This window comes from Scleropages formosus, chromosome 16 (assembly GCF_900964775.1).
Source record: "Scleropages formosus chromosome 16, fSclFor1.1, whole genome shotgun sequence".
Classification (NCBI taxonomy): domain Eukaryota; kingdom Metazoa; phylum Chordata; class Actinopteri; order Osteoglossiformes; family Osteoglossidae; genus Scleropages; species Scleropages formosus.
The window spans coordinates 2555633-2573334 of NC_041821.1; the positions used below are offsets into that span (position 1 = coordinate 2555633).

Below are 17702 nucleotides of genomic sequence, written 5' to 3' on the forward strand. Positions count from 1 at the left end.
ATAATTCCATTTTAGGGTTATCATATATAATCTTGGAAAGGAAACTGAATGAGAAAATAATATACATCTGCAATTTATTGCTTATAAATATTCAACACTATTTTTTCATAAAAATACAGTATACCCCTAACAAATGACGAAATTGAAACAAACACTTTACATGAAGTATTGCACGACAAAGCCTCCTGAAGGGCACAAGAAAAAGTCAAGGAATGTTTTTTTCCCCAGCATGGTTACAACATCCATCATTGCACAGTTATTGACAATAAATACATCCTCATGGAGTCATCTCAACAAAAACCGGTTTTTCAGCAACAGAAACTTGCAGTGAAACTGGGTCGCTACAGGAAAATCATTTAGAGCAATGAGAGAGACACAAAGAAACTTTTCCCTATGAGCTCTGATGATGGTGGATCAAACGGAAGTGAACAGATGCCTACTGTCAAACATGTACTGAGAAGACCCCTAGAAACAACAAGACAACTCGGTCCCTCAATATCTACTAGAGGGTTCCCTGATGCCAGCAAACAGATGGTTTCCTTACTGAATGCTTTGGCATGCATCTGTGCTCAGTGCTTCTGCTCCTTTATGGTTCACAATGCGAGAAGGTTGGAGGACATCTCTCTGTCTCTGTGCATTACCAGATTTCTTTTGCTGGACCTGATGCACTGGGATGCACATGTTCCTCACTGAAGGTCTGTTTTGGTCATGCTTCTCATCGTGCTTCCTGTGATATCACACCTGGTTAATCTCTGCACACAGTTCAGGACACAGTTCCCTCAGCACCATCTCTAGAAGAACCTGAAAGCACACAGGGTCAATAATGAATCCAGAGCACAACCTTCCATAAAAGTCTTGGTCATCATTGAAATCTAACAGGAATAGAGATGATCTTTTACTAGACCTCAAAAATTTGCTCCAATACACGAAAAATCTGACAATGTAAATATTTTGTATACATCAGAATGTCAAACAGCTCTACAGAACTGAGCCTTGAGGTGTGGAAAATGTCAAAAGCTGGATTCAGACAAAGGCTTTGCGCTGGACACTTACATAGAGGAGATGCCTGTTGGCATTGGACTCCTGTAAAGCATTGAAGATCTTGATGATGCCGTGTCGAGCATTCTGCTGCCCCACAAGGCTCAGCAATGTGTCTGGGAACAGGAATAGGAAGAGGAAGCAGGAGCATGAAGAACATTGAAAATTATGGACATCTTGACTTTTGTTTGTTATTCTCCACTGTTGATTGGGTAATCTTTGTTTAGAGATACAACAGCAGTTCTTTTGTAGATACTTGCAGTTGGTGTCCTACGTGTTCTAAAACATGTTGCCACTTGTATGTAGCCCATACTCTCATCAGACAACTTCTCAAGAAACGGGCCTCACAGTGTTTAACAGACAGGCCAATTAAACAGAAGCTTTCATGGAAAAAGGTGCTGAAGTGGCCTCCTCTACTGCTCCTCACACCCCTCGTACTGCCTGACAGTGTCAGATTCATCTTTGAAGGTGAGTGGTTTTAATTAGGACTGAAGAGAACAGACTAGAGAGTAGCGAGGGCAGTTTGGATGTAATGACTTGGAAAGTGCTTCATTTGTTCTTGTGAAGCGGCTGCACATTCAGTTAACCTGAGAGCTGTAGCTGAAAAGGTGGACAGTAGTCAAGATATATTGGCAATGAAAAGGGAGATATTGACTATACTCAAGAAACACATGTCTGCATCCACATTTTCTCGGACATATACATCGTGTTGGAGAAAGTTTGGATGTTTTTGGATGTCCGCTAAATGAATAAATGTTAATGTAAAAATGTAAATTCCCAGCATTTCCTGACCTGGTATATTCTCCAGAAGCTTCTGCTGGGCTTGCTCTTTAGTCTCTCTGCGTTCAGAGTCAGACCGGGCTTCTGCAGGGACTGCCAACTTCCCATCAGGCCAGAAGGCATCACGGAACACATTGATGTAGTAAATGAGCATCTGCTCACTAAACATCCAGTTGACTGTGTCCTGAATCTGCCTAAAGGTTGGATTATTTTGGGGTTGGGGTTGAGGTTGTTGGGATGGGTGGAAAAACAAATGGAACCATCACCATCAAAAACTCTTTTAAAGAATAGTGTGTCCTGAGTGCCTAAGTTTAAAGAAACTATTCAGAGGTTTGAGTACCCTTGTTTGGAACCCGATTTCCTAGGTCGAAAAACACAAAAGCTGAACGGTTAAAGAGTGGAAGTCGATTTTACGAGTCAAAATGTGAATTATTTAGGTCCAGACAGTAAGTATTTCTAAGACACAGAGGGAGAGCACATGAGTTGTGCCTCTGTGATTCCCATAATCAACCATAGTGGTGGCAGCATCATGATATGGGGCTGCTTTGCTAGTGATGGAGTTGTTGATCATTACCAAGTCCATGGCAGTGTCAACCTGCATGGCTGTCATAGCATACTTCAGAAGTGTGCTATTCCATCGGGGTTATGGCTTATTGGACAGTCCTTCATTTTTCAGCAAGATACTGGCCTGAAACACACCTGAAGGTTGGGCAAAAAGTATCTGGCAAAGAAGGAAAGTGTACAACTCAAACTAAGGACACACATAAGACATTGTCATTTACAAAAAACGAGATTTGAGCAGGTTTACTCCAACATTTGACTGGTTCTGTACAGTCAGCCTAACTATACACTTTCTTTACTCATTTCCTGAATTATTATAGCTATATAGCTGGGGAAACATTCATTCAGCTGGACTTTAAAAAGCAGTTAGACACCTTCAGCAAAAGTATAACAGAATCCCACCTCTTACAATCCGAAGGTACAGAACTGCAGTTCATGTCCATCACCACAGTGCCCCCTGCTGCTCACCACGAACATAGATCCCATTTGACAATGAGATGAGCAAGAATGGGTGAACTCAGCTCTTTAGCTGATGAACTTAAGTGGCCTGACGTTGTATGACCTCATGCTCATTATCCCACTTGCTGCTTCTCAGATGGAGCTGTTTGCTTCCTGTTCTCTTTTCAGTTGCGAGCAAAAAATCAATACATTTCTATTCTATATACACTTTTTCAGTTCTGAGGAGTCTTAGGAGGCTCACTTGTTAATGGTGCGTCCGAAGGTAACTTGGACCAGTGCAATTAGGGTCTTCCGCACCCACTTGAACACTGTTGACAGCAAGAGGCATGAGCATTAGAAAATGTTGAGACATGTTAAAAAGTGTTAAAATCCATACAACAAATGCAGAATCTTTGCTCTTCTGCTCAGAGACGTGAGGAAACACGCGGCACACGTGCACGCACACACACACGCTTCGTACTCACTGCCCCTGAGCTCAAAGACCTCTCCAATCAGCATGAAGCAGGGCTCAGCTACTCCATCCCTCCTCCCATCCACCTCATCCCCACAGTCGGAGACATCGCTGTCGTCATCCGCCTCCTCTTGCTGCAAGGAGAAGTAGGGGGAGGGGTGGTCGAGTGTTACTGAGTGTCTGTCAACAGGAAGATCCTTAAGGAGAAGCACATTAGAGTGTGTGCTGTGGGGGCTCGGGGACTGATCTGTGCGGCCGTGTCTTGTGACACAGTGACATACTTGTCTGCCGAATGAGTGTTTCAAAAGTGTGTTTTTGTTGCATTTTCCTGGTTTTCACCTCCTGATGGGAGAAGAGGTCTCCTGGCAGCTTCTCGAGGAATGAGGACAGGGAGAAAGAGGACTTCTTCTGGATGGCAGTTTCCTTGCAGATCTCAGGGAAAGGGCTGAGAAAGCCATACAGGGCCTCACTCTGGCAAAGGCACTCGTCTGTCATGGTTTTCTGAAAGAAAGGGCAGTTTGTTTACAGTCAGAAACCTTCTCTCATCCAAATTTGTAAACCTGACCTGAGAACAAAATATCCAGAACTTTTCCAGATTAAGAACATGGGAACCACAATCTGTGGAAGCTCCAGAAACTTCTGTGCGGATTTGCTGTTGGAACCCCTAAAGAGACCGTCATTCTAGGAAAAATAATGACTGCTCAACAGACTATATAACATCGCTGCTTCTTTTTGTGCTGAACTTTTCCCTGAGGTATTGGTGAGGCCACTAATAGTCACAACACCAGAAAGAGATGTTCACCAGGGATATGTGGTAAATTGGCTGGTAACGTTTCTTCTCATAGTATCTCTGGTGAAATTATCTCTGTTCCTGTAAAATTAAAAAACTCTCCTGCCTGAAAAGCACAATGGTGGACAGGGCACTCGTCTCACCTCTAGGAAAGCATTGAGCTGGTTCTTGGATTTTTCGAGAAATTTTTGGTCAATGGATTTAAATGGCAGTTTACTGAGAGCAGGCAGCTGGACCTTCTTCAGCGATGGGTGACCCTACAAGGGGAGAGTGAGAGAGACAGAAAAACAAATCGCATCATTCCTTCCCTGCCCTTATTTTCTGTACCCATAACACCTCTGATTATCTCAGCTGGTTTTGTGACTCATTCCATCACCACGGCAACATTGCATCACAGCGCTGCTGAGGCAGTGACTAGAGCTCAGGGGCCTCTGAAACAGCTGTATATCTCGTCTGATCGTTCAGAGCAGCCAGCGGCTTGAGGGATGCACTGTGGCTGTGCTTTGTGGCTGACTGGTGGGTCTTGAAAGAATTGTGGGGAGGATCACCATGGAGCGTAACATGGGTGGCCTGCGGGTGGGTTATATGGAGGGGATGTCTCAGTAGGTTGTGGAGACTTATTTTGTGTGTGGGGGTCATGGGTGTTGCTGTGGGCTTTGGGATGGAGCATCACATCAGCAGTGGATTGGGTATTTTAGTCGAAGTACGGGCACACACACCTCCACCAGCTTCCGGTGCAGCATCTGAAAGTCGCTGAGCTTGCGGGAGACAGACCAGCAACTGCCCTCGACTTCATCCGCGTCCAGCAGACTCACTTTCACACAGTAGCATGGCACCTGCTCCCCGTTCTCCTCCATGGCCTGCACGACAAGCCAATCCATCACACTTAAGGCCATTCGCAAGACACACAGCCACCCCCCATACTCCCTCTGCCTTTGCTGGCTCATTACCTGCCCAGTGTCTGGATGGCAAAGAGTGAAGACCACCAATTACAGCTTACATCGAGTCCAAATTATCATATTTCAGTTCACACTAAGTCCCAGATTAATTACCAGCAAAAAATGGAGTGATGAAATAATCATGGCCAGTGGCTTAGCTTTGCAAATGTGGAATTATTAAAGCTGATATTTTTTTTCCCACTTGGACCTGATCTCCAACATCCTTCTCAGAAAGGGAAAAATAACACTTGTATTTTTACAATGAATCTTAATGGCATCTCAGCCGTTTGACTCATTACTGTAATGCCAGGCCTCCTGTAAACATGTTAAAAGCCTTGAAAGCGTGTTGCAGGACTGAGCATGATGAAACGCCTGCCTTAGATTCATAACCAGAATCAAAAAAAGAAGATGAAGTGACCCATAAATTGGCAATTTCATTCAGCAGAAAACTGCTACATTCAGTTTAACTAAAAAGTACTTTAAGGGGGTGTGGTACATACACACACACACAGTTTCTGAACCGCTTGTCCCATTTGGGGTCACGGGGAGCCAGAGCCTCACCTGGCAACACAGGGCTTAAGGCCGGAGGGGGAGGGGACACACCCAGGACAGGACGCCAGTCCGCATTTCCACTTTACTGCTTTTTCCCCAACCAAGTGTCTAAAACTTTTGCACAGTACTGTATATAGTCATATTTCTGGTGTTCCACAGAGGCTAGATGATTATACGTTGCTTGGAGCAGCAGCTGTTTGGGAAACCTTTACTAGGATGGCTGTTAATCAGTTTCCCCAAAGTCATTGAGCCTGGAGCTCAAAGCATTCAATCAACACGTGAACTGCATCCAGTAAATCCTGGAGATCAGTTTCTTCCCCACTGGTTAAGGAGATTGGACCAAAAACCAATCCCAGTTGCCCCTAAAGTGACTGGTAGATGAGATCCAAGAAGGATTGATTCCAAACACTGGATTCCCTAGGATTAAATGTAACACTGCAGAACGGAAGACATCCTGTGAGCTTTCTGACTGGGGTTATCCAAGGGAAGTTCACTGGCACCAGCTCACCTCCCCATTGTCGATAACAGCCTTCCACCGGCCCAGGTTCTCGCACCACCAGTCTGTGCGGGAGATGTGCTGCTGTAGCTCTCCTTGCTCCTTCTCCATAGCCCCAATCTCCTCCTTCAGTCTGGACAAAATCTGTGGCAAAACCATGTACCAGTGATGCAAGGTGGGCTAAAACACTGCAAACCCAACATGCATTGTCATGGAAGTGCACTAATACACACTGACACATCTGAATTCCAGGGCACCAAGGCAAGACACACTTTTTTGTCCGGTTTTGGCGAGTTCTGGATGGAGCCCAGGGCCTGCCTCTTGTACTCCAGCTTGTCACTGAGTTGCTGTAGCCTGCTGGTGGCGTAGTTTGTGTGCTCCCTGATTCCGTGATTGTCCTCTTCCAGCACTTCCTCTCCAGTCTCAATGATCTGATATTGCAAACAGGGAGTGATATTACCTCAGCATGTTTAAATTACAAATTAAAAATTATATCTAATTAGCTGATTTACTTCATTTCCCATTTTACATATTACAATATTAGATATGGAGCCGAACCTTGGCCTCTGCATATCACCACAGTCTTTACATGGTACACAAAAACATCTTTAAGCCTGAGACTGTCTGTTCATGTCCCACTGACACATGCCCCTTACTTGTCGCCACTGTCCCCACGAGCCCCCCAGGCTCACCGTCTCATCTTGGTTCTCACAGCTAGACTGCGAGTCGCTGCACTGTTCCTGCCACTGGGTGAGCCTCTCGCACAGGTCACACACCAGGAAGGACGGGTAGTAGCGTTCCTTCATGGTCTTGTACACATCACTCTGAATCTTGAGGAATACATCTATGCCCCGGTTCCCCACCAGCGTTTGCTGAACCTCCTTATACAGGGTCTTCTCCACCGGGATCTCACGGCTCTCCACGAAGTACTTCTGGTAGATCTCCCCCACCAGCTGGGGCACTTCGCTCTGCGATCCAGAAAGAAATGTGAAGCCCAGAAGAGTGTGCTATAAACTGGGTCATCACACAGGCCGAATGGAACTCACACGTATTTGTAATTACCCAGTGCAAGCAAACAAGCATTAAAGCACGGAGCAACTCGCTTTAATCTGCAATATGCCATGTTTTCTCCTAGCAAAAGCTCCATAACTATGAGTATTCCAAAATGTGAGCCAGTATAAAGGCCAGGAAGCCCAGGGATTTCCATGTAATTAAAAAGGCTACAAGCTTTCCTGCCTTCCAGGAGACGGTCTCCTCAATATGAATGTCGTACTTCTGCCAGTGGATAATGCAGAAGGTGGAGGATGTTTGAGAGGTTGGAGAAAAAAGGGTAGTTGGCGATGCTTCAGAATGGGTTGATACTGAGAACCACTGACCTTGCTGGCAGTTTTCAGCATCTCCACTTGCTCCCAGAAGCTGAGAAGCGCCCTCTTGTCCACTCTCTCCATGTAGGTGCGGAAGTGCTCTCGCAACGTGGGGTTGGACATGATTTCCTCAAACTGGATTATCTGCGGTGGCCACAAACAAAAACATTCTGTACTGCAACCGAGGATTTTGGGAATACTAAACTAGTACTGTATCTTGAGTTTCCGACAATTATATCTTTCTGGGAAACACCCATACCTTCAGTATACTTGACTCCTGGCTGTTTTTGCTGTACACACTGGGGTACAGATATATGTTTGGTCTACGTGTGCTGTGTTTATTTTGGGGGATATACACACTCGCCTTCTGGCACTGGGTCCCGTAACCTTCATCAACAACTCCATCCTCCTGCTCGTAGTTGGGTCCACCCAGCTGCTGGATCCTCTTCTCGCAGTGACGCTTGGCCACCGTCAGTTGGTTGATATAGCGTTCCATGTTGCGCGCCCGCAGCAGGTCTGCCTTCATGGCAGCTGCCTCCTTCCCTTTGCACTCTGTGGGGCGAATGGGGCAGTTACAGCCTTCCTAGTACTCTTTCAGTTGTATAACAATTTCTCCCACCCAAAAATACTCAACACAATTTTGACACTTATAGAGTTTGACACACTGAAGAAGCAATTTAATTAAGTTCTCGTGAAAGTGAATGAAGAGAGATTTTTCTCCACCTTATTTAGTAAGATCAGAAGCACTACAGCAAGACATTCAAGAATCCATTGATTGCCCTTTATTTTCTTCAATGGAAAATATGAGCTCCACAGGACTCCCTCTACGTTTATAGACATGTACTTTTTTTTAATTAAAAGTAGAAATAATACTTCAGTGGGTTGTAAATTAAAACGGATGGCTCTTCGCTGACTTTCACCTTTCCAGAGGGTATGGGGCTGTAATGATAAATATGAATGTACTTCAGTTCAACAAAAGTAAGTACTTAAACATCTGAAGGACAGGAAAGATTTTCAACTGTTTCCTTCTCCACGGAATAAAACTTAATAAGGATAAAACAAGAGAGGGGGGTTTCGATTTCAGTTTTGTGCAAATTTTTGCAGCGTTCATAAATCTTCCTCGGGCCCTCGTTTTTGTTTGTTTGGTATCTGCCGAGGTAATTGACTTCTGTGTCAATCACAGACAGATTCCGAGATGCACCGCGACATCGACACGCCGTCAGCAGAGCGGTGATCACATCCATCTACACTCTCATTTGTGTGATGAGCACCAAGTGCGCTGGCTCTCTCAGAACAAATAGCGACCTACGAACCCATCGTCCTGTTTTTTGCTATTCAATTTCCATGACAAAAGGCTGATTTAAATACGCTGGAACACTTACCAGGGTAAATAAATTGAGACACCCACTGGAAATGTGGATGCTGTGGGCCTTGTTAGCAGAAAAAGAAGTGTGCCTTGCTAAGCAGTGAGAAGCAACAACCCACTGGTTACAAGTCAACCACCAGCAGGTGGTGTAGTAAGTAGGGTCATGTCTCATGACCGCGTTCTTGTGGTCGGCCTACCTTTCTGCTTCTTCATCCGGGGCATGTTGCTGATGGTGGTTGCCTGGATTATTTCCACAACAATCTGGTACCTGTGGAAAACAGGAAGATGCCTTGGCCACTCATCCCCCATCGCCAATAAGACGAGAACACATTCAGTAGCGACTGGAGTGGAGTGTGTGTCAGAGATATAGTAGGTCCCTTCAGGGATGATCTGTCAGAAAGAAGGAACCTGAACGATGCCACGGAACAAACAGAGAAACAGAGACAGCGTGAAGCGAATCGTCTGCTTTCACACATGTTCCCAACACACTGCGGCTCTCGCTGCGGCCCACAAATCTGGGGATCGGAGCAGATGTGGAGCCAAAGCCGGAATGCCTTCTCGCACAGTGGCAACAACAAGGAGAGAAACAAAACAATAACGGCAATGGTGTCGCTGACGTGCGCCTTGAGGCAAACGGGGCTGACTGATCGGAGCTGTCATATTGGCAAAAAGCAATCTGACCTCAGTGGCAGCCATTAAGGCAGACACTCTGTGAAGGAAAAGTGAAAACAAGGCATGAGATGTGCCATAATTGTTACAGAGTGGCTCCTTACACCCATCTGCTTTTACCCAATGGAAGACCCAGTTGCCACGAGGTTTAAAAAACAGTAATCTTTCTAATTTCCCAATGATACGCTGAATTAACCTGCTAAATATATTACATGATCTACATAGTACTTCCAGGTGGGCAGTTGTTATGGCAACATGTTTTAATCCTCTGGTTAGAGTGTAATCAAGTGTTCTTAGTTATCTTGCGCCAATTATACGCGAGCTCCTAATTTTGAAAAAAGGCCTAGATTTGGGCACAATAATCTGAACGTGAGGTGCACCTGTGACGCTCGTCCATCTTAAACAGCACAGACCAATTAACCCTCTTTACTTGTTGTTTTTCTTGTTGAAGCTTTGTGTTGCTATGGCAATGAGATGAGAGCCCCTGGAGTTACATAGTTTGCACTGTATCGAGGTATTCTTCTTCATCGCTGTGCCTATCAAAGGCTTCTTTAATCATTATGGGATAGTTTTTACATGCTCTACTATTGTTGATAGTCAAGGTTCTACTAGAGGACAGATTATCACATCAAGTGCCCTTGGCAGTTCCGGAGGGTTCTAGGGTTTGGTGTGCTGATGAATTGCCCAACAGCTGATATCCTCTCCACTGGTAGCTAACTGCCTGTTGATATGTAGCCAATATGATGGCTAAATGCTTGACAGGTATTACAGATAAAGAGTTGTTAGATGATCTTGTAGACAGTTGATTCTGTAGCTAATTGATGTAGCAGACATCTGATGTTGTTGGTAGTTGATGCAGTGGACAGTACATATTGTAGAAATTCGATATGGCAGGTCGTTGATGCTGTAGGTAGATGATGGAGGTAGTTCATGTCGTAGGCAGTTGAGGTTGTTGACATTTGATGTTGTAGGTGCTGATATTGTAGGTAGTTGATGTTCTTGGTTCTTCATATATTAGGCAGTTGATGTTTGTAGACAGCTGACATGGTGGCAGCTGCCTCTCACCTCAGCTGCTCGAGGAAGTCAATGTCAGAGCTGCCACTGATGAGCTTGATGAACTCCTCGTAGGAGGGAGCGTAGGTGTAGGCCTTCCTGTGGTGCTCAGTCTGCTGCTCTCGATGTTCTAGCTGAGCCAACAGCATGCGATTGATGTAGTCAGGGTCACTGAGCACCTCCACCAGGGGTTTGAGCACTGCAGGGAGACACACACACACACACACACATACAGAAGCCAATAATTATGCCACCTTGCTTCCAGTTCCTGATCCCAGACCCTCTGAAGTATGGAGCGAGAGGAGAGCGGTCACCTTTGGTGGCAAGGACCTCCGCTAGAATTGCCCGCAGGCCATGGGCACGGGCTTGGTGCACGGGCATCAGGCAGAGCAGGAGGAGTCGGGCGCAGGAGCGCAGGAAGCGCAGCTCATCCTCTGGGCTGCGGAGGCACGGGTGCAGAGGGAAGGGCTGGGGCAGCTCCTCCTGCCTGCAAGAAGATGACACCTGTGATGGGGACTATGAGTAGAAGAGTGGCCATTCCACTCTGGTTTATACCAGGGAAGAGGACTGACAACCAAGCACAGATAACCATGGGAGGAAGCTTTCTTAAGGCTCAAATCATATCAGAATAGATAGCCCTACTGAGAATACCGGCTTCATTGCCGGCATTGATTCGTGACGCTCCCAGCCTTCCCAGGGTAAGGGGGAAGAGGGTCTGATGGGAAGTAGAGTCGCAGTGCATGATACCTGCAGAACCACCAGATGTCCCACAGCTGGACGCAGCTTTAAAAACACTTGAAGGAAAGGAATTCCAAACAGTGGCCAGAGATTAAGGGAAAACTTAACACTGAGAGAATTTAGAGGTATCAACCTCATCTCCTGTAATCTGACCACCCAATGTTTGTTTTTCACTTATCCAGTCCGGGATTATTAATCCCACTTGTGGTTAATCGGTCCAGGAATTTCATTTGTCTGATCCACGACATTAGGTCCGGACCCATAACGTTCAATCTGGCACAATAGACTCAGTCTGTATTTGAAAACTGCACCAACAGGTTTGAGACTGCGAGGTGCACTGCATTATGGGAACTGTGTACCCACGCTCTCAGTTGCAGTCTGGTGCTCTACAGTCTGGGTTGTGTACTCACATGTTTGTGTTTGCATCCTCGGTTTTGCACCATTGTGCTCTAATCTTCTAATTATTCATTTATTTAAATATATGACGTTTGTCTTCTTCAGACCAGTCCATGCACACTATCACGGTAAATCTACTTCATTAAATATTTTTTTAGTTTAGTTAAATAATGTTATTAATTGTTATTCAATTTAATTTTAATGGATTGCATTGCTTTTCCTGTAATACCAGTCATCATTTAGGCTAATATTGGGATGAACTTGCTATGGGCTTGGAATGAATTGAATGAATTTTTGCCCCTAAGGAATAATAATGGGAAAAGTAATTTCATTATCCCATTTTATGACATCTGATCTGTTTTCAGGAATAAATTTGCACGGAGAACAACCGTACTTCGAAAGTAACACTGGAACTTGTTAGTCCTACTTCACCCCACCTTGGCCTGATCTCTGCATCATGTTCAAGTCCACCTGTCCTTGATCCTGCCCCCTTCAGGGTACAGCTGCAGCCTCCCAGACAACCTCAGTCACCCCACTTTCCGTGGTACCTGGAGTTGGCGGCCTTGAGGTAGCAGAAGTGGGCATGCACAGCCCTGACGGCATCGCTGCAGACCAGCTTGACCAGGTCCACCTCCGCTACGCGGCCCTTCAGCTGCCGGACCATCTCCCAGAAATCCCCCAGGAGCAAGTCGTGGAGCCGGCCCTCGTCGCGACTCAGCGGCAAGTACCAGGAGAGCACATAGTCCCTGTAGCTGTAGTCAAACACTGACATACAGGAGGTAGTGGTATTACTACGATCTCATCGCTGTCTGCAGTCGAATATGTTGCTCACCTTTATCCTTGTGTTCCATGAGAGGTAAAACCCCAGGAAATTCCTCCACGCAAAAGCCGAATCTCCAATCCAGAGGAATTACACAATTACGCTGCACCCCGCACCGCAGTGAGGGTCCATTAAAATGATGGTAAACCAACTTTCAGGTGACAGATGGCCACCAGACAGCCAAAACGCATCCAGAAACCATATGGATATATGGATAGTGATACTGTCACCCCGCTCGCATGCATGTTCCTGCTGCTGAAACAACACTCCAGTTCTCCTGCCCAAGTATTGCCACAATCTGTCTTTTTTTTCTCATTCTGTGTTTCTGTTTTTAACAGTTAAGTAATGAATTGTCATGAGAATAAAGCACCACTTTTGCTCCAAGTCCTTCCTTTCATTACACTAAGTTCTCCATCTAACCACACCCCCGCGATTTATAGGGTAAGCTCTTTGTCACCATTATACACTTATATACGTATGCTCATTTGGACTCGGGCGGAGTGGCCCATCTGTTTTACCGCTGCTCGGGTCGCTGCACTCGAGGAAAACTGTGAATTTCTCACTAACAGGTGTGTCACGGTAATTATGCGGAAGACAGTAGGCATCAGGGAGGAGAACGGGAGAGATTTTTTTTGCTGAAGCACAGCCCAGCCTCATCCTTTCTATCTGAGGTGTTGCGGCAGCACACGTTTGGAACCGGGGGGACGAGGGGGATGGCACGGCGCAGGCCTGCTCGAGGTCTGATGGAACGAGGAACAAAACGTCGGTGTTCCTCACAAGGGCTCCAGGGGGACCTGCAGCAGGACAGCTGTGACTATGAATAGCACATGAGAAAACTGGCCCTTCGCTGAATTATTGAGCAGCTCCTTCGCTCCCGTCACGTCTCCTTGGGTAAGCAGTGCTCTTCCAGCTTCCAGCCCAGTGGTGCCAGAGAGCTCTGTCAGCCTCGAGGCTGAAAACCACGTCCTCTTAACGATGCCCTCAGGCGACATACTGTATGTCACACTAGCACACTGACTCGTGGCAGTTTGACACTTTTTACTGCTTTAAATACGGTAAATGGGGTAAACAGGTCACGACAGCCAGCTCCGAGAGGCACAGTGAAGTCAGAATGTATGAAAGTGGTTAAGTTGCAGCCTTTTTGTGCTGCATTCTACTTTCGCTGGACCTGAGCATTGCAGTCTCACAAAGGCAGGGAGAGAATCTGCACGGCTCGCAAAATCACATAAAAGAGAAACGAACGAGAGTTTTCAGCGCTGAATGAGAAAGACCTTCAGTAGCGACAGTTCCCCTCGGCTCTGCTTCGTCTACGGTATTCCGTTGCGGGCTGGGTGTTATTTCAGCGTTATTACACCGTTTCTATTTTTAAAAAGCACCGTGTGAGTTCAGAGTGTTCTTAAGAAAAAATAACTGCTGATTAGTGGTTTTCACTTAAATTCATAGAGAAACTGGAATTCAGAAATTGGTGACCTTCCGTGGAGAGTGTGTTGGCACAGTGGGTTTAACTGGGTCTTGTTCTCCGGTGGGTCTGGGGTTTGAGTCCCGCTTAGGGTGTCCTCCGACGGACTGGCGTCCCGTCCTGGGTGTGTCCCCTCCCCCTCCAGCCTTATACCCTGTGTTGCCGTGTTAGGCTCCTGCTTGGGACAAGCAGTTTCAGACAATGTGTTTTTTGTGTGTGTGTGTGTGTGAGATCTTCTGTTCCATGTTTCTCACTACTGCCACTCAAAGGAAGAGATTTCCACTGAGCGTTCAGGTGTGCAAGAATACGGTGTCACCCTCCTGACCAGTGGATGCTATTGTCTCACCTGAACTAAAGGTGTAACCTACCAACGGAAGGTGTTAGCCTACCATGTACCCTAAGAACAAGTTTCAACTTACTGTCTGCTCTAATTGAACATCTTGTCGTTGGTTTTTTGGTCTGGCAGAATAGTGATGATGCATTGCGGTACAGCAACGCCAAGCATTTCCACCTTAGGATACTTACTCAGTGTCTACAACCCCCCCCCCCACACACACACACACAACAAAAAAGCAGTACACAAAGGTCTGCTCTTGTGGTAAAATATAAATGCCAGCCTTCTAATTTGCAATCAGAACCGCCACCTAATGAGATTAGTGTAGCTCAGCTTTCATTCACGATGTCAGGAGTGCCTCTCCTACATGAAATGAATCCAAAAGCGGCACTGGCGTAGCTGCACATTACTCCCCGCTCCATCGGAAACTTAAGTAGGTTTGTTAAATCCCAGAGCCGAAATGAGTGAATAATGTGCCCGTTGTCTGGTAACAAGACACCAGCAGACTCCAATACTGTTTCAACATTATTTTAAAGCACTGAATTTCATTATGTGCTCCTGTTACAAACCGCCACCAAATGAATGAAACTGAGAGTCCAGAAATATACTCACAACAAGGCTGCTGATTTCTGTCCACTTTGGACGGCACTCGTGCTGGACAGGTGCGCGGTAGGATTCGTATTAATGAGGGTTCAGGAGCCTGAACTTCGCTGACCTCACCCACTGTGGTGGACAAACACCCAAGTACAAAATGTGAGCTGACCGCGGAAGTCCGAGCTCAGGTGAACTCACCTTCTTTGAGGGCCCTGTCCACATTGTGTGACACCACCACCCGCCTCGCTGGGACCGACTCCACAGCAGGCACTGAAAAGTGGCCCTGCAATACAAATGACAGCTGTTCTGAAAGCGACACAGGAATTCTCACCGATCAGACACTGGAGGGATCGGTCAAAGGAGCATTCTGCACAGCCAGGCCTCTTTAGAGAATATGACAACGACCAAGGGAAAATCTAGTGGAGAAGCGGAAGGTCTGGGAAAGGGCACTTTAGCAATCAAGCGGGGCAAGTTCAATTTGGGTCCCATTGTTCACAAAAATGCTGCCAGTTACCGTGGGGGAAATTGTATACTGGGCTGATAATGAGTCATCCCTGTGCCGTAAGACAGGCAGCAAGATATCCCCGTTATCTTATACCAGCCATTGGTTTCTCTCCTTCAGTCTCGGGTTGAACAATGAGGACTGAAAAGTGACCTGAGGTCAAAATTGGAAAAAGTTTTTAAGTGTGATGCTCGAAAATAGCCCATAGGTACTGTATACAAGGGCATGCAGTCCCTTCGTGGAATTGTAATTGTAACTGTAATCGATTCTCTCCCTCAGCAATCACCCACTCCGAATTTTCCGGCAGATCCTGCAGCAGATCAGGGCTAAAAACTGTCCTGCAACATGGAGGCTGATGACATGTGTCTCGAGCATTCAAGTAACGCATGGGACGAGTGTGAACGTGGCATCGTGACGTGACCCGCCACCTCGATTCGAGAATTGGGAAGCCCGAAATGACACCTCTGACATCCACAGTTTCACAAGTGCCCAGAATGGACACAACTTCCTTGTTTGCTCAGAGCAAACTTTGGAACACTATTTTTAGATTCTGTTTCTGTTCAAGAAATCAGCAATGTCACAGAGCTGCTCAGTTCCGTAATTACATCTTGGATGATTTTCTCCATATGTCAGTGCAAAATGGAAATGCAACTCAAGAGAGATGTACATTTCAATAATTTCATAGCAGGCCTGGGACAGGAGGCTCACCCTGGTTATTACAAGTATGTATGTCACAAAGGATGATTCTGACAAATAAAGAACTTCTGACTGCTTTCATTCCTTCGCCAGGCAGCGTGGATTATGAAACATATAAGCTTTGATTCATCTTGCGACATTAAGGCTGCCACACTGCTTGGGCAGTATGGAAACTTTCTGATTGTCTGTCCGCTGCAGCTTCAACACAGACACTTTTTTATTAGGCATGTTTCATGTCACTCTTACTGGTTATCCTCAAGTGCCAACAGAGTAACCCTGGGTAAATTAGCGGAATTAGGTCTGAAGGGCAGAACTGGAGCATCTGGGTTCTGGGTCAATCGGACCATGACACAGATGATTACTTCTGTACCAGTCCAGGCATCTTCAGTGCAACTGGAAATAAACAGCAGCCTGATAATGAAGAAATGCACTATAAGCAACGAAATTATAAGGCAAAGGCAGATCGTAACGGTACTTACGATGATCGAGTTGAGCAGAGCCGACAGGTGCGCGGCGGTGCGCCTCCGGGGGTCGAAGCGGGCCGCTCGGATGGGACCCCTCCTGCCCAGGACCCCCAGGGCGCCCAGCGACACACACAAGAGGGCGAAGGACAAGTACATGAGGAGCTTCACAAAGAGCACTGCCATGCCGAAGGAGGGAGTCTGGAGAAGAATCCCGGCCAAGAGTCCGAGGGCGGCGGCGCGCACGAAGAAGCGGGGCGCGGAGCCGCTGCTGCTGCTGATGCCGCCGGCCGGACGCATCCTCCTGCCGTCAGCGACATCAATGTCATGTCCCAGGGGGCGAGCTGTGGGTCCGCGATCCGGGGCTCGGTCATAACAGAGCGGGTGAGCGATGAGTTAAAGCAATCGGCTCGCTACGGAAAGCGTCCCCGCGTCGCCTTCCTCAAAAATCATCATCCTCATCATCATCATCATCATCATCATCGCCACCACTCTGTTAATACTTCTTATATTACAAGTACAGACGAAGCGCTGTGCTCAAGAACATCTCCAGGGGTCCACGTTTCCTGTCGCTGAAGACAGAAGAGTGTGTGGGGTTCCTCTCCGCCGTGTGTTCCGTCCGTGTGTTGAGTGTGTCAGTGACAGCGGTTACAATGTAACACGAGCGAGTTACTGACTCACGGGAGAGAGAGCGCGAGAGAGAGAGAAAGAGAGAGAGAGAGAGAGAGAGAAGAGAGAGTACCTACTCTGATCACACTGATCGGAGGAAACACATTGATTATTACACTAGTCACATTTATCACACCAATCACTCCATGTGAAATCATCGATCACACTGAACACATTGAGCGCTGATCATACTCATGAGTGACTACGCTGACTGAACTGATCGCACTGACATTTCCTTTGCGCCCCGAGCCGAAGAGGTAAGAAGGATAGCTCGTATATATTATATGAGACACACCGGCTGCTCGGGCGACAGAGTCAGCAGCCCTGACTGGAGTGAAGAAGAAGAGAGGATCTTCAGTCCAGGGGGTGTAGATAGTGGGATCAGGTCCCGATGTGAACGCAATCACTCACTACAACTGTTCCCGAGTTCACAACGGATGGACCAGCGCGCCTTTCTCGCACCTTATTCTCTTTGACTTATTTTTTTAATTAAAAAAACCCCGATAATTATGTATC

The 17702-nt window shown here is 46.6% G+C and overlaps 1 protein-coding gene across 1 annotated transcript; it reads right to left on the reverse strand.

Moving 5' to 3' along the window:
• Positions 1-5: 5 nt before the first annotated feature.
• LOC108924509 (sorting nexin-25-like) lies at positions 6-17319 on the reverse strand. The gene is made up of 19 exons (XM_018735936.2): positions 16536-17319; positions 15057-15141; positions 12200-12416; positions 10832-11004; positions 10530-10716; positions 8993-9063; positions 7794-7981; positions 7442-7573; positions 6758-7033; positions 6338-6496; positions 6078-6209; positions 4799-4939; positions 4223-4336; positions 3629-3790; positions 3303-3423; positions 3080-3146; positions 1831-2012; positions 1054-1154; positions 6-801 (listed from the first exon to the last, which is right to left on the reverse strand). The coding sequence occupies exons 1-19, from the start codon at positions 16815-16817 to the stop codon at positions 736-738; spliced, it is 2856 nt and encodes a 951-aa protein (XP_018591452.2). The 5' UTR covers positions 16818-17319; the 3' UTR covers positions 6-735.
• Between the last annotated feature and the right edge of the window lie 383 nt (positions 17320-17702).